This window comes from Sesamum indicum, linkage group LG2 (assembly GCF_000512975.1).
Source record: "Sesamum indicum cultivar Zhongzhi No. 13 linkage group LG2, S_indicum_v1.0, whole genome shotgun sequence".
NCBI classification, from domain to species: domain Eukaryota; kingdom Viridiplantae; phylum Streptophyta; class Magnoliopsida; order Lamiales; family Pedaliaceae; genus Sesamum; species Sesamum indicum.
The window spans coordinates 1,436,798-1,459,038 of NC_026146.1; the positions used below are offsets into that span (position 1 = coordinate 1,436,798).

Here is a 22,241-nt window from a genome sequence, read left to right on the forward strand (position 1 = left end):
GGAACAAAAGGCATTAGATTCTATTCTCCAATATATTTTTTGCTTTCCATTCCATTCCCATACAATTAATAAACCCTCAACTGCTCCACACATACCCCTCCCTTCTCTTTCAACCTTCCATTTTCCATTTTAACTATCACTCTCTCTCTCTCTCTCTCTCTCACACACACACACAGACACGCACACAGACACAGAAGTCAGCCCTAAACAAAGTATTGGTTTCTTTACTTGTTTCACAACGTAGAATACCTACCTGCACATTCTGGCCCTTCTGTACGAGACTTCACACTAAGTACGGTCATCTCTCTCTCTTCTCTCTCTCTCTCTCTCTCTCACACACACACACACGCACGCAGAGTGGAGTCCTTCAAAGCCTCTCATGGTGGTTTTGGAGCTTTCTTGCTTCTCTTCATTCTCACCGTTTCTTCCACAACCTATACACACACATACATACGTATGTATATATATATATATTTTCTCTCTCTTCTTTCCCTTGTTTCACTTCTCTCTCTTACTTTTTCTTGCATGAAAAAACACACGGGTAATAAAAAAGACAAAGACAGAGACTCACATTCAACTCGATCGTCCCACAATCTCAATTCTGTACACAAAAATAAGGAACAGCTCAAGAAGACATTTTTCCACTTTTCTTCACTGAACTTCTTCTTCTTCTTTCTTTTGGGCAGGTGAGAATTGTGGGATTTTGGAGAAGTGATGGAGGAGGTGACGCTGAACCGTTCTTCGCTAACGTACGCAGGGGGGCCTCTTTCCTCCCTCCTCCTCCTACTGGTCAAAGCTCATCTGCTCTACCTATTACAGGTGATGATGAACTTTAAATTAATTTACCCATTTTATTTTTATTTATATTATTTTCTTTTTATATCATACTTGTGATTTTATTATGTGATTTATTTTTATTTTATATGCTCTATAAATTGGATTAAATTATTTGAGAAGTCAAATGCAACAATTAAAATTTTATTAATCAACTCTGCTAAAATTCATATATATAATTAATATCCTTAATTCTGTTTTTATTTCATATCCAATATTAAATATTTTCTATATTATTTAGTATCAATTTATTAACTTTAAAAATGAACTAGAATTATAAGTAGCTATACTTCAAAATAATTAAACTAATTTAAAATAAAAGAAATATAATATGATACAAGATTTTAAGTAAATGGAGGATTTATTTAATATCTATTAATAATAATACAATTGTAAAATTACATTTGACTTTTAATATTTACATTTATATATGCTGCTTAAATTCATTTTCTATTAAATTTAAAATGTTTATAAGTTTTATTTTTTAATTAATTATTTAAAAAAATATGCTTATAGAAGTTTGAATGATGATAAAGTCGGGGAGAAGAAAAAATTTATATGTTGGGAAAAAAAGATGAAGAGATATAAAAAAATGATAAAAACTTTCATTGTAATTTTTTCTTTTGAACGAGGTTAATTTGGTCAATACATTAAATATACTCGAAGGTAATTATTCTAATCATCGTCTCCTAACATTCGAGGCATATGCATAACTTATATTTTTATTTAATCATATGATATAAAAAAATTAAATAAGTTGTATTTTCTTAAATATATTTTTATTAATTTTAAATGTGCATGAACATAATATTATTGATGTAAAAATTTAAAGAGACAATCATTTTAAGGAAAATATATATATATATATAATATTCTCGATGGTATTTTAATTATTAATATATTTTAAACTAAAAAAATAATTATTCTAACTCACTCTTCTTTGTTATAAAATTAGTAATTTGTGGCGCACTCTGTGTCTAAAATTTTGATATTATTTAATAATTTATAAAATATTTATTATTTAATAAAATTTATAATAAAATCATGACAAAAAATACATGAAAATTTTAAAGTAATAATTATCAGAAGATAGTGAAAAGTTTGATAAATAAACTAAATTTAAATATTTGAAAAGAAAGACTAAAAATATGCACTCCCTCAATATATAGTATAAATAATACAAATTTATCCATTTTCATCGATTCTAACGTGCGCCTGGTGCGGGCGGTAGCAATACTATAGATTCGTCGTTGCGGAACCCAAAAGGAACATAGATTTGGGTTAAATAGTAATTTTGAGTTCCGGGTAGGTTGATGCTGGGCCCCACACCCCCAGCAATAATACGGCCTGCCGCAAACCTAGGCATCCAACAGCCCTTTTATTTATTACTACTACTGCTTTTCCAAAGCTCACACACACACACACACACACTCTGCAATAATATTACTCACAAAGTTGTTCTTTTTTCTCTATTTATTATTATTATTATTATATTTAGAATAATTACACGTTCCTCTCCTAAAATTTAATATAATTATATATAATTTTTTTAATTTAAAAAATTATATTTAATATCTCTAATATTTATTCTGTTCAATAAATAAATATACCGTTAGTAAACTTTTCAAAATTTATCGATGTCGACAAAAAGTTAAATAAAAATTCATATTTACTGTAACTAACTTATTATAGATTTATTATACATCAAATAAATATTTATTTTAAGGTAATTAGATATAATTTTTTAAATTATTTGAGGCTTATGTGTAATTTTACTAAATTTTAAGAAAAGACGGTGTAATTATCCCTGATATTTATATACCTAAAGAAGGAAAATTAAAGTAACACGAAATTACAATATAATTAACTAGCATACAAGAAAAAAAATTTAAATTGGAGTAATAAAATCAACCAAAAAATATATTCCTCAAGCTAGAAAATAATTTTGTTTTTTAGCTATGATGTAAATTAAAAATATTTTTGTCTTTTAAGTAATTAATTATATTGATTATTTCATAATTATGATTCAGTTGACAGATCTTCAATGTTTACTTAATATTTAAAGTTATTTAATGTTTTTATTGCTAGTTATATTTTAAGTGGTTTTCAATTTTATGTTGAAAATAAGTTGAAATGCGTGTGGTTTATTTATCGCTTATACTTTTAAACTGTTTAAAATCTGAGCTAAAGTTTTACTATCTCTCTAAAAATTTCTACAATTTACTGATAAAATTATAAATATTAAGTTAATTTTTTGAATACTTCAACTTTTTTTCACTGTTTCACTTATGTTTCGAACACTTTTTATTTTCACCGTAACTAAACTTATGATTTTCTCTACAAGTTAATAATATTTTAAATTAAAATTTAATACGATTTATCTCTATGTGATATTGCATATGAGCAAATTACTCTCTTTTGAAAAAAGATAGCAATTTACCGCCTTATGCTTTTTAAAGTGAAGCAATTTACCTCCCAGACTGAAGTGGTAAATTGATTCATTTTAAAAAATATAAGGAGAGTAAATTATTGTATTTTAAAAAATATAAGAGATAAATCGCTATTTTTTTTTATAAGGGGGATAATATGTTCATTTACAATATCATAAGAGTTTGCTTGTATTTTTTCTTTTAAATTGATCAATTATTATTATTAAAGTAAAAAAAACATTATTTAAAATAATTAAAATTTAAATATTAATGAAATTCAAATTTGTGGTATAATATTAGGCCTCTTTTACTTGGTATGATGTGATTTAAGTGGTATAAATAACTTTAAAATTACAATCCAACTATAATTAAAAACATTAGCCTAATTTTAGCTATTAATGCCCAATTAATATAAAATAAAGTAAATAAAAAATTAAAAATAATTAAATGAGATATCTCGATTAATAAGTGAATTAGTGGATTGTGGTGGTTATATTGTAAGTGTAATTTAATGCATGTTGTCCTTTGCTTAGAAGTTAATTTATGTGTGTTGGGCCCCATCCACGTCTAGTGGGAGAAGGTGATAAGAGATATTCGGATATTCCCTTTGGATATTTTCGAGGCACGGGTCGAACTTTGTTTGCGGGTATGGTTTATTGAGTCACGGGTCGGATTTGATCCAACAGAAAACTGGATGGAGTCTTGTAAGACAACCACTTGGGTCAAAATTTAAGAATAATTTAATGAGTATCATTAGATTTGCATGACCTGATAAAGTAGGGTTGGGTGAAGTATTTGTCGTTAGGATAAACTAGATGTCTTGGATTTATTCGGGTCTGGATCCATTTGGATTGTACATGGGTCAGATTGGATCCGCCCATTGTGCGTATGGGAGGTGTCAGAAGAAGAAATCAGTGTGTGTGGTGTGTCAAACAAAATGGCTTAATTGCCAGGCTCATCCCGAGTCCATGAACTTAGTTATTGTCAAGTCATGGGTAGGAGCCCCGACAAGGTTATGGGCCAAAATGTTGAAACATTCTTTGGGATAAAGCAGAGTAGTAGTCTTAACGTTGTAAGGGAATTTCAAGGGAGGTACACTTAATGTTTTGAGCTATCAAAATAAATAAGGAGTACTGCTCTTTTACAGTTAGATTTATATAATTTTAATGCAGTTCCGTTCAAATTTTAAAAACATCCACCAACTTGGTTAAGAAAGTGGTTTTTTTCGGCAATCAATTCCCTCATCTTAAATCAAGTTCAATTTAATTTTAAAATAAGGAGCTCTTAGTCAGCGAGATCGATTTTTTGTTCGAGTTTCAAAAGGAAGGAGAGGAACCACCACCCAATGGTGCTTTTAAAAAAGTACGGTCACTGATGGCTAATATTTGTTTAATTGTTCTCTATTATTTGGGATATCTTCAAACGATGGTGTTTTACTAATAAGTCTAGCTTAATTAGCGAAGATAAAGTCAAGCAGCCATGATGTCATAGATTCAGATCCTCCAAGTATGTGGGCGTTGGTCTACTTTAGCATAGTTGTCTGTATAGTGTAACAGTAGTTGTTTGTATAACGTTGGTATTTTGTTTCTTAATAATTAAAATTCATGATTTAATTAGGGCAAGAAAAGAAAAAGTGTTGGTTTCTTGACTGCACTTGGTGTTCTTCTCACATGCATGGTCACTCAATCCAACAGTTCCAAAATTCTGGGAAATTGTTGATGGTGAGCACAACCGGCGCCCAACCCGAAGCAGTGGATGCCGAGGGAGGAGACAAAGATGATGATAATGATGATGATGGTGACAACGGGACCGGAGGTGATGGTGATGGTGATGGCGACTTTTCCGAAGAGGATGGAGCCCACGGGAATAATCCCAATAGCAACGGCAACGCCAAGAAGGGCCATGGAGCTAGTGAAGAGAATGGAGAAGAAGACGACGATGAAGATGATGCTGCCAATGGAAACAATGACGATGATGACAACGAAAATGATGATGATGATGACGACGACGACGATGAAGATGATGATGACGGTGAAGATGGAGACGAGGAAGAGGGCGTGGAAGAAGAGGAGCCGGACGATGATGAAGAGGAAGACGAAGACGAAGACGAGGAACTTCAGCCTCCTAAGAAGAGAAAGAAGTGAAGCATTTAACACCTACAAAGCCTGCTTTTAGTACCATTTTAAAACTTAATCCCAATTCTGCCTATCTCATTAGCGAGAACTCCTTAATTAGATCCTTTTTTTTCCCGCTTGTTATGAATTTCTTGTCCTACTTTTATCGTACTGGAGCCAGGGAGTATCTCTTGGAACACTTATATATTTTCGCAACACTTCACTTACTTTTGCTTCAAAGCCGTTATTTAGATCATCTGTATCAATTTAGGGTAAATTACAATAATTTTTCTTGAAGTTTGGCATAATTATGAATACTCCCTCGTTGTTTGAAAAATTATTAATATCCTTCTAATTCTAATGGCTATCTAACAGTTAGCCCATTTCGTTAGTCTCCGTTAGGTTTTCATCTATTTTTATGGTGAACTGACCCAAATGCCCTTGTGGACTAAAAATTATAATTTTATTTATTTTTTAAAAATTATTTTATTGATTAAGTGCATAATTTTTTAAAAATTTTCATCCATTATGTTTGATTTTTTTACAAATTTTTATTTTTTTTTAAAAAAAAAGAAAAAAACTAGTAAGGGCATAATGACAATTTTGTACCTCCATCCAAGGATTACATAATTTCATCAAAAATCAGGGAGGGATTTTGTAATTTTTCAAACAATAAGGAGGTATTCGTAATTATTCTAAATTTAAGGAAAGATCGTTCTAATTTACCCTCAATTTATGTCGTGAATTTTGTGTTCAAAGAAGCATGCCAAACCTAAAATGAAACAAAAATTTAGAGTTGTATTAGAAAATGTAGAGCGTTAACCATTATGAGGAGTTGTAAGATTGTATCAAATTCTATGGCACAATGGAAAAAATTTCGTCACAGGCAGGCGCGCTGCAGAATGTGTTGAGCAAGAATACCCCAAACATATGCATTATTATTCTAAATTTTAGATGGATGCTTCTCTTTTTTTTTTTTTTTTTCATAGAATATCGAAGCTGGTTGTCTGACGAATTTGAACCTATGGTCTATGAACAAGCTGCCGCCGTCACTTTTTAAACATATGCATTATTATTCTAAATTTTAGATGGATGTTTTTTTTTTTTTTTTTTTTTTTCATAGAATATCGAAGCTGGTTGTCTGACGAATTTGAACCTATGGTCTATGAACAAGCTGCCGCCAATGGGTCACTTTTTTTTTTTCAAGCAAAATGAAAATATATTAATTAGCTAAATCGTTGGTTAATAAAAAATTCACACTAAGGGATACATTAGAATAGTTCCCTTCAAGGTTAAATGCATTTCGGATCAATTGATGTGCAACTGAATTGCCCGACCGAAAGGCAAAAGAACATGAAACAGACGCCAATTGAGCTGCAAACGAAAAATGTCAAAAACCAAGGGACCAACAACTAATGGTCCTGAATAGCTAGGGAGATCTTGGAAAGAAGTGTAGCACAATCTCCTTCGATTGTCACCTTTTGCCAAGAATTTCGTCAAGCCAAAAAAAAATTGCCTCTCTTGCAGCTAAAGTTCCTGTCAAAGGTGGTGTGCCTCTTTGATCAAAACGGAGTGAGAGCTATGCTAAACAAACCCCGAGCGAGTTTCGTGCCACCACCCCAAATCCCAAAGTATTCCCCCCTTCAAGAAGTGCACCATCAAAATTGATTTTGATACAATCTTCCTGTGGAGGCTGTCAACAGTGATGATGAGTTGGACAGGGAGATAATTGAACAAAGTTCTGCAACGAAAAGGCATTAAGGTAGCCCCTAGCAAAATCCACAATCTATTGCGATAAGAGAAACCCCTTTTAAAGCATTTCTAAATTACGCGACCACCATAATATCCAACAGATCATGAGAGTACAATCGAAGTCTCGCGGTGACAATTTATCCAAAATGTTAAAAAAACAATCCTCAACAGAGGAGACAAGATCGCTCAAAATGCGCCAACTAACATTCGATAACGCCCAAACCTATCTCGTAAAGCAGCAATGCAAAAGTGTGTGGATGTTTGTTTCGTCTGTGACTGTACGAAAGGGACAAACAATCTCCTCATGCGATAGCTTCTTAGATTGGCAGTGGTTGGGAGTGCATTTTGAATTGCTTGCCACGTGAATACAATTAACTTTGTTCAGAATTTTCACCTGCTAGATTGTCTTCCAAAGTTTCTTTGAGTAACGTCAGCCATCACTTTTTCTTGTAGGGGAAGCAAAAGAGAGTGCAAGATGATACTCACTTCAAACTGAAAAAAGACCATTATTAGAATAATGTCAAACCATAATATCTGTGTGTCCTTATAAGCTAAGAGGAATCTGTAAAATAACTTCTCTATCCACGGGCCACAAAAGAGAATTAATAGTATCCACATCCCACTCCCTAGTTTCAGCTTAAATGAGGTCACTGACATACAAGTTCAGCATATTATGTACATTAGGAGTAATGACTATGAAAGAAGGTGTATGAGGTATCCATAGGTCCAAATATTCACCGGATGACTTGTTCCAATTCTCCATCTACAACCCAAAAGCAGGAGTTCTCTAGCTGCTAGAATGCTCCTCCATGTGTAAGAAGGGCATGTTCCCACTTTAGCTTCAAAGATATGATTGTGAGGAAAGTATTTAGCCTTTCAAACCTTACTAAGTAAGCAGTCCGGGCGAGTTAGGATATGCCAAAGTTGTTTTGCAAGTAGCGTCACATTGAAATCTCCAAATTTCTAAAGCTAAGTCCCCCATCAAGTTTGCTTGAGCACAACTTATCCCCTAGGATCCAATGTATGCATCTGCAGTCCCCATCATGCCAAAAGAAATCCATCGTAAGTGATTAAAATTCTTTGAGCAGTGATGTTGGAAGGCGAAAACAGGACATTGCATAAGAAGGAATTGCTTACATGACTGACTGAATAAGAACAACTTTACCAGCTTGGGACAATATTGTTTCATGCCATCCATGGACTCTCTTCCAAATTCGGTCCTTAAGTAAAGCAAACAACTTTTTTTTTTAACGAAAAACCATCAATGGGAGACCAAGGTACTTCTCATGTTTGTTTTGAAGGAGAATTTCCAAGAGATCAGCTAGGTGTCTTTGGAGTTCTTATGGCGTGTTTTGATTGAAAACGCGGAATACTTCTAAAAGTTAATTTCCTGCCCTGAAGCACATTTGTAAGAGGCAAGAATCCCTTGAACATGCTGCAACGTGTTCAAAGAGGCCAGGCGAAAAATCATTGTTTCATCTGCGAACAAAAGGTGAGAGATTATCGGCACCCGACGACAAACAAACCCGCCAATAGTCCCACTTGCCTCAGCTTTTCGAAGCAACGACCTATATGGTCTGTACACAAAAGAAAAAGATAAGGGGATAGAGAGTCCCTTTGACGAAGGTCCCTCTGGGGATAACAGTGCCAAATCGTGTACCACTCAAGACGAAAGAGTAAGAGATAGAGGAAATGCAAATCATAATGAGGTCAATAAATGAATAAGGAAAGCCAAGCTCTCCCAACATCCTCTGGATGAACAACCATTCAACTCAATCATAAGCCTTGCTAATGTCTAGATGAAGATACATAAAATGCTTATGCCCCTTTGATTGAGAATTCAAAAAGTCGTTAGGTTTGAAAGCAATGAGAACATTATCAGTAATAAGACGCCTGGGGACGAAAGCCGACTGAGGCTGGGAGATAATTTTGTCAAGCCAAGGTTTTAGCCGGTTAGCAATCAATTTTGAGGCAATCTTATACACAACATTGCAAGACTAATTGGTCTATAGTGTGCAAAAGATTCATGGAGTTTGTTCTTAGGGATTAACATAATATTTGTTTCATTAAAATCATCCGGCAAGATATGATCCTTAAGAAACTTAAGAACACAATCAACATCATATTTCACAACATACCAAATTTTTTGGAAGAAACGAGGGTGGCAAACCATCGAGGCCGGGGGCTTTTAGAGGTGACATACAAGAAAGAGCTTTTGATACCTCTGCCTCCCTAAAGGGTTGTTGGAGGTCAATTGTCATAGCCTCGTCTACCACAGTTGGGAGGTGCTCGACACCTCGTTGGATATCATCCGGACGTGGCTTGTTGGACATAAACATATTTCAAAAATACTCAATAATGTTCTGTTGCACTTCTTCCTTTTTTTAGCCCAGACCCATCAAATTTTCGCAACCATTGAATTGAGTTAATTTGGTGTCTATGATTCGCTTTCGCATGAAAGAAGTTAGAATTACAGTTCCCCGCCTTAAGCCACAAGCCTTACTACATTGTCTCCAAAAGACCTTTTCTTGGGAGGTAAACTTGTTTAATTCCTCTTTCAGCTTCAACTCTCTTTCTTTTCTTTCTCCTGTAAAAGGCCCCTAATTGATAAAGAGGAGGGAACATTGTAGGATCTCAATTCTCTCTCTAGCCTCCCAACCAAACAATCTTCCCCACACCAAGAGTCTAGAGCCGACCGCTAAGATTTTGTCCCTTAAGGTGTTAGTTGAGCGTGACAATCCAGAGAATCTCCAGGTCTCAATAATAATAGCTTCACACTCAACCTCTTGTAGCCATGCAACTTCGAAATGAAAGCATTTTTAACCATTTATTTAGTCCCTGACTGGCTTCGGTTTGATAATAATAAGAATGGGAGAGTGGTTTGAATAGAGGGTTGATAAGTGTTGGATTCTTTCCTTAGGAAACAACTGCGACCGAGATAAGCTCGCACATGCTCGATCAAGTCTCTCACGGACTGTGTTTGGAATCTGTTGTTGATTGCACCAAATGAAATTGTCCATTAAAACCTAGGTCGTGGAGTTTGTAATCTGTCAAACAATTCCTGAAATTTCAAATCTGCCACTCTGCTCTTAGAGAATCACCTTCTTTTTCAGAATGCTCGAGAATTTTATTGTAGTCCCCAACACACAACTAAGGTCCGATTGATTGCCTGTGTAGTTGAAAGTATTATCCCTCTTACCCCTATCTGGTTCCCTATGAATGCCTGAAAATCTCTACCACTCCTCTGATTCGTCAAGTCGGACAGAAGCATCAATATGATACCAAAAAAACGATTGAAGCTGGAGCTCTATGGATTTCTGCCATAATAACGCTAATCCACTACTTTTCCCCTTTGAATCCACATTACAACCGAACAAACCATATCTTCTTCGTACGTCAATCTAGCTAGCAAAACACTTGGTCTCCGCCAGAAAAACCAAGGTGGGTTTATTGTCTCTAAGGAGGTCTTCGAGACCGTTTACTATCAAGGGGTTCCCCATCACTTGATAGTTCCAAACTAGCAAACTCATTGTGATCGGCGGGCCTACGTAGCATCCTCTACCCTTTGTGTTGGTAATATTTGCTAACACACCACCAATTCTGCTGACTTTGTTTTTATAGGGGGGATCAGTAGGAGACAAATTTTCCTCCATCATTTTTTGGTTTGACAGAATGCTAGGATTATATTGGGGGAAGGAATAGGTGTATTGGGGGATTATAGTGAGCGGCTGTCTATTTACATTTGAGGTTGGTGATAGAGAAAAGGAGCCAAATTCGCCCTTAGCCATGGTCCAAAAGAAGAGTCATCACCAGGGTCAACGAAGCCATCTTGAAATTGAGTTTTGCACCACTTCGAATTGTGGCCAAGCCTCCCACATAAATAGCAAAAGTTTGGGAGTCTTTTGTAGGTAAATGACACGAGATGTTCGTCTCCTAGCACAGTTCACATTTTGAGCGCTTGGGGTAGAGGTTCCGATACATCGAGTGACACTCTTAGTCTCATAAATGAGCCATATGATTCCGGTCCTTTTTGTTGATCAAATTCTCTAAAGCACCCAATAAACCGTGCCACTTCTTCAGTCATCATTCCAATAGGGGCCCATGTATACTAACGTGGAATCTCACTAATCAAGACTTACTTCTGCTAGATTCTTGTCATTAGAGACTTTCGAGAGCACTATCAGATTCTTTTCGAAGGTCCAGGGGTTGTTCTCAAGCACACAATCTCTGTTTATAGTATGAAAAGAAAATGTATGAGGAACTTGTCCCTCTTAATAAAGGACATTTGCATTCCTTTGGCCAGATTGAAGGCTGTTCCCAGAACTGATTAGAGAGCTTCAGCATTACATGGCTTGTTGGAAAGTATCCGACCTACCATATGGAAACCCCTGTTAATAGACTTCGAGTGCCACACTCCTGTAGGTACCAGCAAACCTAAATCCTCTTCATCTATAAGAACCAACTATTTACCCATTCTGTCCAAAACATATTCCACTGGATGATACCCAGGGAGACATAAGTTCCGACGCTTGGGGATCGAGCTCGCAATGACTTGCAACAACACCACAATGAGGAGACAAAGTTAGTAGAGCTAAAGGCACAAAGTTGTAGAAACACAGAGGGGAAAGCAGAAATAGAGAATGAGGGGACGAAGCAGAGCAGGGAGTCGAAGCAATGCAGGTGAATTCAAGAGAGGAAGGGGGAACAGGGTTAAAGATACAGGGATTTAAGAGAAGGGGATCACATCCTAAGTATCTTTGCCGGAATAGCAACGCCAATGATCAAATTGTCCGATGGCCAACAGGTGAAGGGCGCAGTTCAAAACCCTAAACTAAGGGAGAAGCCTCTCAAAGCGAGGGAGAAGAACTCTTAGGAGAAAAGAGTGCCGTTGGGTTACTTGATGGTCCCTATTTTAGACGACTGCCTTTCTAAGTTATTTATTTAAATTGTTTCTAAAATTGTTGGTGTTGTTAGTGCTACTAACGACTTGACATATTTTTTAAAAAAATTATTAATTATTATTTATTGTATAATTAATATTATAATATACTAATGAATTAGTAGTTGTTATTTTTTTGTAATATTATTATTATTTCTATTTAATATTTTTATAATAAAAATTATTAATAAAAAATACATTAAATATTTAATTAATTTTTAACAACTAATAAAACTAAAAATTACATACAATAAAAATAAATTATATTCAAGTATCGACTTCATTATTTTGTCGTTGACGATCCCGCCTTGGCATATTATTTTGATGTGATGGATCTTTGCTTTCTTGTGATTGGATACGAATTTGTTGTCTTGCCCGTGTTTTTAGGCCAGTCCATCTCATTACGAATTCTAATAGTTTGCCTTTGATCCGAACAAGTAGAAAAGTGCATAGTAGTGTCGTAGACCAATGAAGTTCTGAGAGATCCCAATGCTCTTCCGCCATTAAAGGTTGGAAAGACATAGGATATGTCATTTTGCAAGGCATTAAATCATAGTATTACTTAACTATTAATGCAACGTTAAGCTTATATGCAGCACATGCCTCTTGAGGATCAGGGCAAGGAATTCCAAACTGATTTCATTTGTTGCATGAACACGGTAACTTGATCTTAGTTTTGGCATAACGAAAACATGTGTATTAGGACATAGTGTTTCACCAATCAAATTTTCACCATTCAGTGCATATCGTGATCCAATACAGTCGAGCTTTACAACATCATCAAATCAGTTGCACATTCCAACCGATTATGATAATCAAGAGCAAAATAAGCCAACAGAACAAATGGCTCAAAAAAGTAGAAGATATCGCCAATAATGACAATGACGCACTTGTGGATTGCGAACATTATTAAAATTTGTAATTAATTTTAATTTTATAATATTTTAATTTTTTTACTTGTATGTAATTTTTAAATTTTTTAGTTGTGCATCAATTAAATATTTAACATATTTTTTATTAATATTTTTTTGTTATAAATATATTAAATAAAAAATTCATAATATTATAAAATTAAAAACAATAATTACTAATTAATTAGTATATTATAATATTAATTATATAATAAATAATAATTAATAAAATTTTAAAAAAGAAAAAAAAAGGTGAAAATGTGTCAAGTCGTTAGCAACACTAACGACTTGGCACAAAAATAAATGTGCTATTCAATTGTGATGTCATTAGTAGCACTAGCAATATCCATGATTTTTGAACAAAAAAAATAAAAAAATGGTTGAGTCGTTAGTAGCATTAACGACTCCCTTGCCCCTAGTTTTGCCACTACTGTTTAATTTGGGGTATAGTTGTAATGTATTTTTTTATAATATTTTAAATAAATAACTCTTGACTTTTTACCCCCAGGTTTCAGTCCTATTGAAGCTTCAATTTTCTTGAAATTAAGAAGTTCTAAGGGGAATTTTAATCCGAAGGAAAAAAGAAAATCACAATTTATTGGAAAAATTACAATAAGATCTTTTGAGATTTGACATAAATAAAAATATCTCACAAAATACCCCTTAATATTTGATAAAACTATATATATTTTAGATGAAAGTTTGAAATCATCAACTTTACGCTTGTTGTATTTCTTTATCAAAATATTGTAACAAAATTATCTACTTAGTCAATAAGAGCATTTCGGTCATTCATCCTAAAATACATATCAAAACTTAATTGGAGATTAATAAATTGGGCTAGTCGTTAGATAACAATTCAAATCAATTGATAATTTTGTAAATAATAAAAAGATATTTATACTTATACTAAATTTAATAGGAGCTCATTGTCATTTACCCTAATTTATAACCATCTCTCTTTAGAATTGGTTGTAGTGTGCTGAAGATTGATGAAACTTCGATATCTACACTGGACAGAAACATAGGAAATCTACACAACGGATTTTTGGATCAGACATTATGAAGTTCTGCAACAACTTCAGAAGTACGATGTTCATCATTATAGAAGTTTCACCTAATAACCAAAATTTTCAGGTCAGTTATTCATCAGGCACCAGTGGCACTAAAACCTCCATATCCAGATAATTTTAAAGCTTTATTTGGGACCTAAATTTTGATAAGGAAAGAATGAAGGAAAAGAAGTACCCAAAAATTAAAAAAAGAATCCACAATGTGAATCATTTTAAGCAGAGTAAAATTCTTTTTCTTACGACATTTTTAGATCCCAATTTTGTGAGGAAAACGATAAGTGTCAAATAATTAAAGCAGGAGGTACTATTATATAAATTTTTTTAATATTTTCTGGTTAGAATCCAATCCTATGATCAGACACAAGTTTGGTATTTCTTTTTCATGGAAGTGTTTCTTTTCCCAAATTTTCCACAAGAAAAGTGACAATGAACTCCAAAGTTCAGGCTCCTCACTGATATTCAAATATTTGAAAGAAACGTCTCGAAAAGCAAACAAATCAAAAGCAAAACCATGAGAAAAGTAAGCACTGTACAATCATTTACTTCCTTCTTTTCTTATTCAGAATAGAAGTATACAAATATCTAGAGTTGAATCTTTCAATCTACTATCCCAGAACTTCTGTACAGAAAGTCATAGTAGTAAAAATATAGATGGCATATCATACGACGCCACTGCATAAGTTGGAAATTACCTCAACTTGCATTGTCTTTGCCAAACTTTGTGTATTTACATGCAGTGAGTGTCAAGTCAGTTCAGAACCTTTCCAAGCTCTTCTAATTCCAGCCGATGTCAGTGAACAGATGTCGAGCTGCCATGCTACAGACAGAAACAACATGAGAGTAGGTTTCTGTAACATTACATTTTACTAGAAAATTGTGATCACTGAAACAGAACTGCAAATGAGGCATACTCGACTTTTATAAACTACTCATTAAACAACATAAAGATTTTCATCAGTGTTAACCATTATATCTGACCTTCCAAAAGCTGAATGTCATGAATCATGTTAACATAATCAAGTATGAAAGCAGATAAACTGCATGGCAGTTTATGAAACAATTATGGCTAAATTCAACTTAATCATGTCACTTTTTTCCCCAAGGATTAAAGAACGACTAAAATAAAGATAAAGAGCATACATGAATGCCATGGATTATGCTTAATTTCATCGCAAAGAAATTTATAGTTTCTGTTAATAATGTGACTATGTAAAGCAGATTATTGATATGACTTCTAATTTTTCCGCCTCTTCTAGAGTAGAAGATAATGAAGCAGCAGCTAGTAGGAAGCTGAAAGCCAGAAAGAACGAAGGGATGTCATATCCTAGTTATCAACGTTGATGAAAGCCATTTCGGAAAAAAGAGTAAACTCAAGATCTGATTTTGTCACGCATAAAGCAAGCACAGAAAATGCAACAAATTAGAATATCTCTGCTTTATCAGGTTACATCAATTACACCCAATCATGTCAAATCAACCACCTTATACTGCAAAAGATTGATTCTTCAGTTCAAGTCATCCACTAGTTCGCAACCATTTATGTACAGATACGATATCTCTGTAAAATAAAAGATATAAGGATATATGTTTGAAGACAGGCATGAAAAGAAATAAGAGCCAAAGAAATTATTTACAATAATTTGTCAAGGAGCTGCGTATATTTGCAGAGGGTTCATCTAGCCATAAGCTCCTCATATATCTTGCAGCATTAAACATCTCAGCTGAAATAACCATTAGACAGACAATCTGGTATAAGTTCGCATATGTTTACTGATTTACTTTGTTTAAAAAGCAAGGGAAAGTCAATGCAATTTAATGTTCCAAAAGATACATCTCATGATTGCGGGTGGGGGCTAACAATTCCATTGGACGTAACATGTAAACATACAGCTAGGCTGATGCTCTTGAAGGAAAGACAACCAAAATGATGATAGGATGTTTTGGGGAGAACCATCAAAGGATATTGTGATGTTTCTTTCTTTGTTTTTTCTTTTTTGGGTTAGATGTTTCTAAAAGCAGATATGTTGTAGCCCAGCTGATAGGGACCCTTCTGTCACCCCACATGAAAGGAAAATTTATAGAATACATGGGAGTTCATACCAAGTATAAGCTTAATGATACTTACCAAAATAGGATATGGAAATTCAACTCATTTCTTTGTTGCATCTATAAACATAGCGCGAGTCCAGTGCTCCACATCCTCAGTTTGTGATGGTGGAGGAGGAAAAGTAGGATGTTCAACGATATCCCATCCTTCAATTAAGTTTTCATTCTTTCCCAAATCTAAAAACTCATTAGCATAAAGATAGCTGGCAGCAGAGCTTGGGAGATAACTATCAAATTCATTTCTCTGTAAAAAAGAAACCAGCTGTGTAAGTACATGTAGTGTTCAATATGCTAAATACTAATGTAATTTTTTACAAACCCCACATCAAACATCATTTACAAGAAAAATATGGAATAAAAACGATATAATTTCTTTGAACTCATCAAATCAATGATAATGTAGCATGATAGCCATGTTGGTAAAAAAATTTATATTCTCAGGAAAATTCTTGGGAAGTAACAAGCTAATTCAAATAGCAGAAAACTCTTTCAACAAAAAAAATACTCATAGCTGAAAATTATTCTACCAGCATGACATAAGACCTAAACATGAATATGTTATGTTTGAGTTGCCCCAGGTGCTAAGTTCAATCCTCCAACAGGACCCATATGACAAATCCTTTAGTTTGAAAAGACATAATAATGTTTTCGATGTTTTGTAATTTCAATGAGAAACTGCAACTCCTTGTAAACATCTTCTACTTGAATAAGAACAAATGCCAAGATTCTGCATCCATTTAGGACAAGACAACTGGATTTGGTTCACTTACACACTTAAGTCATAGTAACTATACTTCCCCCCATTCATTCATTTGAACTAATTTCTTCCTTGGGATCCCCTCACCGAAAAATAAGCTGGGAGAAACAAAGCCAAAAAGCTACCTATTTATTCCTTATTAGAAACAAAGTTAGCCATAGCTATTTCAGCAAGTGCAAAACCAGCAATGGTTTCTCACCTTTACTTTCGTCAGCCGACTTGGAGTAAAAAGGATTGAGAAAAGTAAAAAATACAAATAAGTATAAGACTAAATCAGAGAATAGATTGAAAATGAAAGCAATATGGTGAGTTTTGCGTGTGACTTTTCTTCCTGATTTCAGATAGATGTACTGGCAGTGATAATGAAGGAGAAGTGAATTGTTGATAAATACCATGTCTAAAGAGTAATACTGAACTTTTTTACCAAAAGAGAAGGAAGAGATTGAGAAGGAGAGGAAAGTAGATTAAAAACAAACAGCCACAAGGACCACAAAATGGTGGAAAGAAAGTATACAGAATGGAACAAAGGACTAAAAAATCAAGATAAAGTTTCTAAACGAATAATATACAATACAATCAGCAAAATGTTCCGGATAAAGGTTATATTTGTTTCTTATCTCCTTTCATTCTGTTCGTAATAAGCAGAAATCTCTCATAGAAAAAGAGTTAGTGATTAAAATTTATACCAATATAGGCAACGCATGTGCACTATCCATTAATGTGCTTGATGAAATGGCTGACTCTGCATTCCATACAGATCTATTCAGTTGTTGGCCGGGCTTAGATGTCCTGCGAATCAAATAAAAACCAACCCCAATGAAACTTCTTCCAATCAAAAAGGCTCTGAAATAAAAGTTAAAGATCATTTACAGAGGACAGCAGCTTAGAGCTGAAACCATTACAACAAATTATGTTCATCTAGGTTATGATTCTATCAAGCTAAAATTACAGAACCTAGCTTTGTCTATAAATAGTCACATACATTGGATTAACTTTGAGATTAATGATTTTTTGCTACAAGATTATTTCAAGTCCATATGCAATTATGCATTGGGTGCATAAATGACAGGCCAAGAGGAAAGGATGGTGCTTGTACCTTGATGACACCATTCTCAAAGATAAAACAGATCGAATCTCCTTCGAAGAAGAAAGTGTAGCCAACAACCTTGCAAATGCCTCAAAAGTAGAGGCTTCTGGGGGAACTTCTAAAGATAATGAGTTATAGCAGTACGCAGTGATGCAAGCCACACTTTTCTTGAGGAGTGATATGCCTTTCTGCAAATCCTTGTGTGTTTCAATTGAATGTGGAGAAGCAGAAGAATAATTGAAACTACCACCAGAGGAATCTAACCGAGGCTTCCTCTCAGACTCCATTGAAGCAACACCAAAATTGCTTGAGCTTTTCTCAGACCATGAAGTTTCACCACCAGTGGAGCAAAAGTTTTGGCGAGGAATAAAAAGCGGATACTCACTGCTGAAAATTTGAAAGATTTAGTTACAACAACCTCCTCCTGAAGTTAATCTTATTCCAGATTACACCTATTCCTCTTTTAAGATTACAGAAAACTTCCCCTCCAAGTTTCCACCATTAAATAGGTCAATCTATAGATGTAAGAAGGCAAAATTATCCTTAGAAATGAAAAAATAGAAATGGTCAATTGCAAGGACCTTTTCTATAAGTTAGTGTAAGTAACAATGATGTACCTTTCCCTTTTGAAATTACAGAAAAGCTCCCTTATAGAAGTATAATGTTTACATGTCATTTCTTCCAAGTTTATAATTTTTACATGTCTCGCCTGAAATTTGAGAAACACAGGGTTGTCATATTGTCTATCTAATCCCAAAAGAGAGCTACTTGTAAGGTCCTAATTAAGGTGGTATGTTAGTATTGTTTACGGGAAACTGTATCAAGATCTTTTCTGAAACTAGGGTCTAGGTGATGAAAATTGTGTAAGTCTTTTTTTTTCCCCATTTATTCATGTGCTTAATTATAGTTCAAAATTTTATGTTTGTTGATGCTTAGAAGAATTTAGTTCAGTTGCATAATCAACAAAAGAGAACATTGCACGGTTCTAAGCAAATTAGGTTTTTGTTACATCATTTTTTGCGAAAATAATGACAAACGCAAATAGCATTTAAAGAGCGAATATTCCAACATTTAGCGCCAATAAATTTAATCTGATCCAATTTCAGCAGATTATACACTCAAATCTCCTTTATATAGTTTAATCCCGTTATGTCATAGAGATAAATACATATGTTTTTTTCACATAAAAATGTGGAATGTATAAGTAGGAGATCAGAAAATAACACAAGATAAAGATAAACTTAGGCATCCAATAAATGTAAAACAACAACATTACATTATAATCGACCACATCATAAATTTTAGTTCATTACAAAAACAATCCTCCAAGTTTGACCTATTATTTGGGGTAAGTTGAAAAAATCAAAATAAAAAAAAAAAATTTAATGACTTCATGATTCTGTGTGCAAAATCCTTGCAGAAGTGGGTGTCTGCAAACATTATAAATTGAAGGGCATGTTCTTGTAATTTTAAAAGAGGGAGTGATATAGCTTGTAAATACACCAACTTCTTTGAGAGGAGGTTGTAATTAACTCTAAAAAGAATTAAATACACAGTTGCATTACCAAGTTGAGTTCATATGTTCCAAAATGATACCTTCTAGATGATGGACGGGCGTCCCAATATGAGTCCCTCTGCCATATCCGAGAACACGAACCCTGATACATGTGAAAACATCAGAACTCTTGGTTTACGCATATAGAGACATCCTCCCAGAAACAATCAGGTACATATGAAGGAAAGAAATAACCAACATACGCCATCAATAATTTGTTGAGTTGGCATCATCTCTCCTTAAATGAGATATCTTGGGTTCAAAACCATGTTCCCTACCCCCACCCATTTTGTAAAAGGACACTGTATGGGTGATTAGAAAGATAGGCTACAAGTTTGTGCAGGACTTAAGCCATATTCAGGAACAACTTTTACTATGTAAATCTTCTGTCTCTTCACATATTAAGTGCATTGTCTTGATTGCAATACAGCACACCTCAAAGCAAGCGATTAATTTTCTCCACCAGTCACCTCAAAATTTGCAAAGGAATTCTTGTTCTATGATTCTCAATAGGGTGGGGTTTGGGTTGAGTCCAATATAGTTTCAATATGTGTCAAAAAAAGATCAGGTTGGAAATGGTTTGATTATGGTACGATTGGGTTCCAACAACAACAACAACAACAACAACAACAACAATAATAATAATAATAATAATAACAATAATAATCAAAGAAATTTTGAATTGCTGTTGTTCTTGTATACTAGTTTTTAACAAGTTATAATTGTAGTTATGATGTCAAATATAATATGAATTATTGGACTTCAATAATTACAATTTTCAAAATATTGCACCGATCAAATAGAAGCAACAAGAGTGTTAGATGTTTGGTGAACAGACTCAACTAAGCCTTTAACCGAAAAATTAGATTTTGTATTCTATTCTTTTTAATAGAAATCTTGCATTCAATTTTGTTTTGGTTTCTAATTCGATTTACCATACCATACCCGATACTTAAATATTATTTGTATATTTTTATTTGATTTTTATGTACATATTTTTATATCTAACAATGTTCTATACTATTTTTATATTTGACTTATCGAAAATAATATAAGTAAAAATGAATAATATAACTGCAATTTATAGTATTTAATTAACTATTTTTTATTTTCAAAATTTAATAAAAAAATTCAATTTACTAGATTATCAAACTAAAATACCAAAAAAAAAATAGTTGGGAACTACCAAAACTAAACAGAACTTGGTTTATTATTCGATATGGCATTTTGGCGTTCATAATTTTTTTATTTACCGTCTATTCAACTTTACTCAATGAAAACTCCTAAACAATAATTTAATAGTTGCCAGAAATTAGAGGTCTATATCATGCCTTTTTTCTTTAAGCCAAATCAAAATATTATTTTAGAATATTCCTTCAATTGCATAATGTTATTAAAATTCATATTTGATTGGATAATAGAAAATAAATATGACGAACCCATTAAAAACATATAGGACCTATGACCTGGTTGAACTCATAGTAGTCAGTGGCGCACGGCGCACATTGGCGCCAAGGGCTACTAGAGCCATGGCACATGGAGCACGGCAGCACGCACCTTTTCGAAGGATAGCGCAAATATAAGAAATAATTTATATATTTATATAAATAGTATTATTTTGACTAGATTAATGTGTAAGGAGTTAAATAAGATATATAAAACAACAAATTCAACATAACAAACCTTCATATAATTAAAACGACCAATATTGAACCATTGAAGGATAGCAAAAGTCCTAAAGATTCAAATAAATCCTAAATAGTTTATCAAAAAACAAATAAGCGTAAATCTAATCATCTGATTCTACCAAATAATCTTCAGATTCTTCACTTTCATGCATGCAGATTATTTATTTCTGCTGGACTTCCCTTAATTATTAGGTTTTTTATTTCTTTATTTGATGGGCCCACCCAGTCGCCCAGGCCCTTTTTCACAAAGGCGCGCCTCATGCACGCCTGGGCAATAGCCCGAATGGCGCCCAGGCGCATGCCATGGCCTCGCCATTGTGAAAGCGAGCACCATAGGCTGCGAATGGCGCGAGGGCTGTGCCTCGAACCATGGCGCCCGCCATTGGCTACACTGGTTGGACTTAATTCAACAGAACCCACATTAAACTTATATGACCTAGTTGGACTTAATACAACATATCCCACATTAAACTCATTATTTTTTTTTAATGTAGTACTCATGATTATACTAACATCTCATTAATTCCATTATAATATCAAAAATGACTTCTGATTGACTAATAAAAAATTAAATATGAAAAACCCCATTTAGCACCTTTTACAACCCATAAAGGACCTATAATCTACTTAAATTTACCTAAACAAAACCCATTTTGGATCAAAATTAAGAAATTTTAAACCCAATCCAAAATTAGGTGGACGGTACTCCCACCTCTCATTCTCAATGTAGGTCAATAGGTAAGAATTCATTAAATATAACACAATGTATAAAAGTAAAACACTGTCCAACAATAAAAATTAAAGTAACATTATCAGGAAGCAAAGAAGGTCATTATGAACATACCGCAAATCCAGAGTTATGAATTGCAGGAGCACACACGGTGTGAATGACAAGATTTAGAAGTTGCACCATGTAGCTGCTTTTCAGACATTGAGCATGAAGAATCAGTAAATCATGAACATCAACTTTTCTGCACATCTGTGATACTTTATGAA

At 33.8% G+C, this 22,241-nt stretch overlaps 2 protein-coding genes across 7 annotated transcripts in view; one reads left to right on the plus strand and one right to left on the minus strand.

Annotated features, from left to right (window-relative positions):
- On the plus strand, positions 1–5,630 carry LOC105176728 (prostatic spermine-binding protein-like). The gene is made up of 3 exons (XM_011099629.2): positions 1–292; positions 687–819; positions 4,958–5,630. The coding sequence occupies exons 2-3, from the start codon at positions 715–717 to the stop codon at positions 5,405–5,407; spliced, it is 555 nt and encodes a 184-aa protein (XP_011097931.1). The 5' UTR covers positions 1–292; positions 687–714; the 3' UTR covers positions 5,408–5,630.
- Positions 14,581–22,241, minus strand: part of LOC105176739 — a 10,995-nt gene continuing 3,334 nt past the window's right edge. For 3 of the 6 annotated variants that reach the window (XM_011099654.2, XM_011099639.2, XM_011099662.2), the window contains 6 exons: positions 22,090–22,162; positions 19,599–19,660; positions 18,012–18,389; positions 17,602–17,704; positions 16,178–16,402; positions 14,581–14,869 (listed from right to left, as the gene is read on the minus strand). In XM_011099654.2, the coding sequence (XP_011097956.1) occupies positions 16,202–16,402; positions 17,602–17,704; positions 18,012–18,389; positions 19,599–19,660; positions 22,090–22,162 (817 nt within the window). In that variant the 3' untranslated portion in view covers positions 14,581–14,869; positions 16,178–16,201. Of the gene's footprint in view, positions 14,870–15,533; positions 15,611–15,686; positions 15,774–16,177; positions 16,403–17,601; positions 17,705–18,011; positions 18,390–19,598; positions 19,661–22,089; positions 22,163–22,241 lie in introns of all 6 variants that reach the window. The other 3 variants (XR_848999.2, XR_848998.2, XM_011099669.2) reach the window with 3 other exon arrangements.